Here is a 4,998-nt window from a genome sequence, read left to right on the forward strand (position 1 = left end):
TCATGCAACATCCTCCGAGTGCCCGAAATCCCTCACCTCTGCGTTTTGGATCAAGTCCTCATACGTGGTGGGGCAGTAGGCTTTGTACAGTTTTTCAGCCAGCGTGTTGCTGCCCGCGACCACGACTTTCCGGTTGTGGTTCATGAAGTTCCACAAGTGCAGCGCATAGGAGTGGTTGAAATTAGGGCTTTTGTCCCACACCTCATAGTACCGGCCCCAGGCTGGGTACGGTATGGGGTAGAAACGCTGGGGATTGAGGAAGGAGATGTTCTGGCAGCTGTGGTCCTCGGTGCCTTTGAAATCCGTGAGATTGCAGATGGTTTTGAGCATCCTTGTCATTAAAAAGGGCCCCTGGTTCCCCCAGATCTTCCCATTGTACTTCAGAACAAAGTTCTCCATGCAGTCCCAAATAAATTTGTGGTGGGCAGGGAAGCCAAAGATCCCGTTGCTGGAGAACCGCGACTTCTGCGCCGCTAGGAAGCTTTCCTCCGGGATGGGCCTGATGGAGATGACGTCTGTGTCCATGTAGATGCCGCCATACTTCCAAATGAGTGCCAGTCTGCTGGCATCGGAGCTGATGTGGACCCAGTTCTTCTCCTGCTCCGGAACTACCTGCAGAGTTGGAAAGGTGAGACAGTGACGCCACCGGCAGAGAACAGACCACGTCCACCCACTGGGCTGCTAATGGCACCATAAAACTCCACCTGCACACCCACGAATGTCACCGACCGCCTTTTCTTCCTCCAGCTATTGAATTTTATTGGAATAAGATAAGGGGGCAGCGCAGGGCAATGCTTTGTTAATATATATGAACGCAGGAACATTTCGCGGGTGTTTTGATGGAACCTACGATGTTAAATCGATGAGGCTATGAATCATTGCCTGCTATTTCAGTGGGACACAACCCACTTAACACACGCCCTGGTTCACTCCTGGCTCTTTGAAACAGGCTGGAGGGTTTTCATAGGCACCGTTGGTATTTGGAGTAATTTTTTTTTCTCAGAAGGAAGAGTTTGGAGGAAATACGCCTGCCCTGCAAAGTGATGGTGCCAAACAAATTTGCCAGAAGCGACACGCAAGCGGTTTGCCAGGAACTTCATTCCGGGGTGGAGCTTGCAAGATCCCACCTTGCTTTTGCATATTGCTGTTACAAAAACTGAAACCTCTCCCGCATCTTATCTACTGGGGGCTCTCTCGGTGTGTGGCAGCGTTAACAAGCGCTCAAGGCAGCACATTTTGTTCAACCGGTTTCTGTTGAGAAAGATTATTAGGCGATGTTTTATCAAAACACGTATGCAATCTATTCTTACCAATGTTTGGTTTGCCAAAAAAATCTGAATCTCCAGATAAGGGGGGAGATGCTGATTATGCGTTCAATAAACAGATCGATGAATACATGGCAAAACATGGCCAAAATGAATCTATTCTGAACCAAAAAAATAAAAGTGACTAATTTCACATAGCCAGTCCTGTGTTTCTCCATTCATTTAAAGCCTATTTCAGACCTTTTTTCCCCTTTATTTATAACTATTTTCCTACTTCCCTATTTTCCCCTTATTATACTGCTCACCTGATTGTACCACTGGAGCAGAGGGGTCTCCTGGAAGACAGTTTCCATCTGGAGAGGAAAAATGAAGACATTCTTCATAGAAGACAAAAGTGAGAAGGCTGCGTAGCTGGAGTTCAAGTCCAACGCTGTGTCGTTCGTAAGTCCCTTCATGAAGAGGATGATGGGCCGGTCCTGGTAAATCCTGGCAGCAGATTCCACGGAGCAGGACACCAGCGGGGGCGGCTCCAGGCGGTCTGTCGTCTCCAGAAAGATGATGCTTTTGCCGAGGTTCAAGACCTGCTCAGGTGTCAGGAAGTGTTTGGACATAGGCACGTAGGAGAAGAAGCAGCTGGACAGCAGGGAGATCTCGTACAAAATGCCCGAGACAAAGAAGAAGCAGAGGCATATCTGGATTTTCTTCAACATTCTTGCTTTCCTTGGGCCTTTGGTGTCATGCCTTGGACGTGGACGCTAAGGAGAGACAAGGAAGAGCGAAAATATATGCCGGTGTTATCACTTAGCAGGACTGGGAAATGGTAGGATATGGCTTTGGACAGCATAGCTTGAAGGCCATTTGGTGAAGCTCCTGCCTTTCCCCCAGGACAAGCCTGGTGAGATATTTCACGGTGCAGAGGGCTCCACCCTCGGGGCTGAAGTGCTGGGGTGTCCCACCTCCTCACCCCCATCCAGGCAGGCGGAGGTCTTGGAGACGGGACATGCAGCTATTGAGTTGGTAGAGAGGGAAGGACCAAGGGTGAGAGCAGGGAGAGCAAGGCGAGAAGGATCCTGTAGCCCCATGCCAAGGCAAGGACCCCCAAGCCCATCCCCGGGGCAGGCTGCTGTAGCAAACTGTACCCAAGCACTGCGGCATCGTGCCAACGTGTCCTTGTCCACAAGCAGGAGATGTCCAGGGCATCTGAGGAGCAAACTGTGATGTGCCAGCAGAATTAGGTGGCCAAGGGGGCTGTGCATCCCAGCGAGGGGAAGGTCCTGATTACAGTTTGGGACGTGTCGGCCAAAGGTTAGCACGTGGGCACCGAAGCCTTTTCCCCAATTCGCCCCTTCTGCTCACACTTCAGCCCCAAAGGCTGTGAGGGACTCGGATCCTGCAGGGATGGGGGCTGCTGAAGGACCAGAGAGATACAGATGTAAGGAGAGAAAACGGATGGTTTTGTAGGACCTACCTGGATTATAGTTCTGACAAATCCACATTTCCAGCTTGTTTGTTTGCCATCACGGTGGCAAGCAGGCCCCCTTAAAGCCCAGCTCCCCGGTGAAGACACCCAAACTGTCTGGAGCATGCAAAGGGATTTCTGAGGACCGATGCGTGGAGGAAAACTGGCTCTGCTGCAGTCCCAGAAACAGTTTGGGGTGAATGGGACCCACCTAAAAGGAGGAAGACGGGAGAGGTTTTAGGTGAGACCCATCTCACGCCTACATCCGCCCACCCCAGCTCCTCATTCCTGGTCTTGCCACGACATGAGCCTGTACCAGCGAGAAGCAGGATTGAATCTTATCTGCATTGTTCTGTTTGACAGGCTCGTGACGCAAGGAAATTCCCTCCCGAAATGCCACCTGGTTGCACCTGAGCAGCCCACGTTCGCTGTGCAGAGACCACGAGCCGGGGTCCAATGGAGGGGAGACGCTTTGAATGACAACCCAACATCCACGCGACCCCTGGAAGCGCTTACAGCTTGATTAATTAAAGGGAATGGGAGGAAATATGGCTCTGTGTGCTCGGTTAATTAATGAGACGCATTACCATGTCACCCAGCCAGAATATAGATAAGTCCGCAGCGTGGAAATTCCCCTGGAAGCGCTGAGCGCGCTTGAAGCTGTGGCAGCTCCTGGCCCATTCCTCAGAGCTGGATCTCATGGAATTAAATATTAAAGCAAGGACTGCTCCCAGCAGTACCGCTTCCCATGCCGCAAAACAAATTTGGTTGCTTTCCATGGCTGCCGCACGGAGTTTTTCGTTACGCCCCGGCATCCCACAACAGCACGGGAGAAGGTGCCGGGGGTGAAGCGGGTGACAACGCCGCCGCTGCCACCGGGCACCGATGCGGCTCTGGGGACGATCTGCCGGACAAAGGCAGCAGGTCTGCAGCCTGCAGAGGAGGTGTTGGGGTAAAATTGGCGTAAACTAGGAAAACGAAATGTAAAACGTAGTTGAAGCAACCAAGGGAGCCTGCTGCTGCTCAAGCCCTCTATGCTGCCCCAACCCTATTTAATTATTTATCAAATATTAAAATAAATAGTAACTAGAGGTGATTTATCTACGATTCAGCTAAGGAACTAACCACCAGACAATGCAGCATTGTTGATAAGCAGGGTATTGCTGTCAAGAGAGCGATGAACTGCGCGCCTGGTCAGCAAACCGAGAAAACCACTCAGAACCGCCGAGATCAGAAGAGAAATAGGTAAAAGGTAATTCCAGTGGGGGGAGATCACAACCACCGACTCATTGACCGCCTGCCCAAACGATACCACCTCTTCAAAAGAGAACAATGGAAGAAGAAGACAGAGTCTGAGCCGGAATTTACGTGGGAAGCGAAGAAATCTCGACCAACCATTAAAGCGAATAACAATGAATACGTATTGATTGTTTGAATATGTAACGATCAGTGGGTAGAAGTGGAGAAAACTTTTTGAAACTAAGGCGTGCTCCCGTCTGGGGACGAGCACCCCATTTCTGCGCGTTAAGGGAATAAACTTGGGAATACCTCTGTTCTCTGTGTTATTGGCTTGCGCATCGGGGAAAGAACCCAGATTTGGGGTAACAGAGGGAATGCTTTATTATTATTATTTATATTATTTTTTTTCCCCTTCATTTTCCCACTTTCTCGCATTGCCCCAGCGCCCTGCGGAGCAGCCCCCGCTGGGAGAGGCAGCCCAGGGCCTCCCTGCAGCTATGGAATTTGGAGGGAAGGGAGGGAACGGCCGGCAAATATGGGTCGGAAGCGACTGGTTCCCAACCCAACCGTGCCCAGGCGCAGCGCGAAGGCCGAGAGGGCTCGGGAGACACCAGCAGAAGCGAGATTAAAATAAAAACGCCGCTGCTTGAACGACAAAATTGCCTTCCACCGTCCCCTCCCGCCTCTTCCTCAGGTGCACGCTCCTCACTTACTGCTGCCGTTTTGAAAAGAAAACTCAAAGAAAAAAGTTGCCTCCTAGAAGCTCCCTCCCCAATCTCATCTTGCCCAGATTTTCAGGTTTTTTGAGTTGTTTTTTTTTTCCCCCCAGGTCCCAGCTCTGACCTAAACCTGCTGCTGTTTCTGTGCTGCTCCAGTGCAGTCCGGGGAGCGGAGCTCCCTCCCTCCGTTCCCTGCCGTTTTTAAATCTTGATGCCGCTCTCTTGGCAATGTTTTTGCTTGGAGCAGAAATCTCAGGCTTCGCTTTGATTAGAAATGGGGCCATCAGGACATTCCCATTACCGGATTAATATTTCT

At 50.9% G+C, this 4,998-nt stretch overlaps 1 protein-coding gene across 1 annotated transcript; it reads right to left on the minus strand.

Moving 5' to 3' along the window:
- A4GNT (alpha-1,4-N-acetylglucosaminyltransferase) lies at positions 1-2,850 on the minus strand. Its single transcript, XM_009887379.1, has 3 exons — positions 2,734-2,850; positions 1,571-2,020; positions 1-612 (listed from the first exon to the last, which is right to left on the minus strand). The coding sequence occupies exons 1-3, from the start codon at positions 2,848-2,850 to the stop codon at positions 1-3; spliced, it is 1,179 nt and encodes a 392-aa protein (XP_009885681.1).
- Between the last annotated feature and the right edge of the window lie 2,148 nt (positions 2,851-4,998).

This window comes from Charadrius vociferus, unplaced genomic scaffold (genome assembly GCF_000708025.1).
Source record: "Charadrius vociferus isolate BGI_N301 unplaced genomic scaffold, ASM70802v2 scaffold406, whole genome shotgun sequence".
NCBI lineage: Eukaryota > Metazoa > Chordata > Aves > Charadriiformes > Charadriidae > Charadrius > Charadrius vociferus.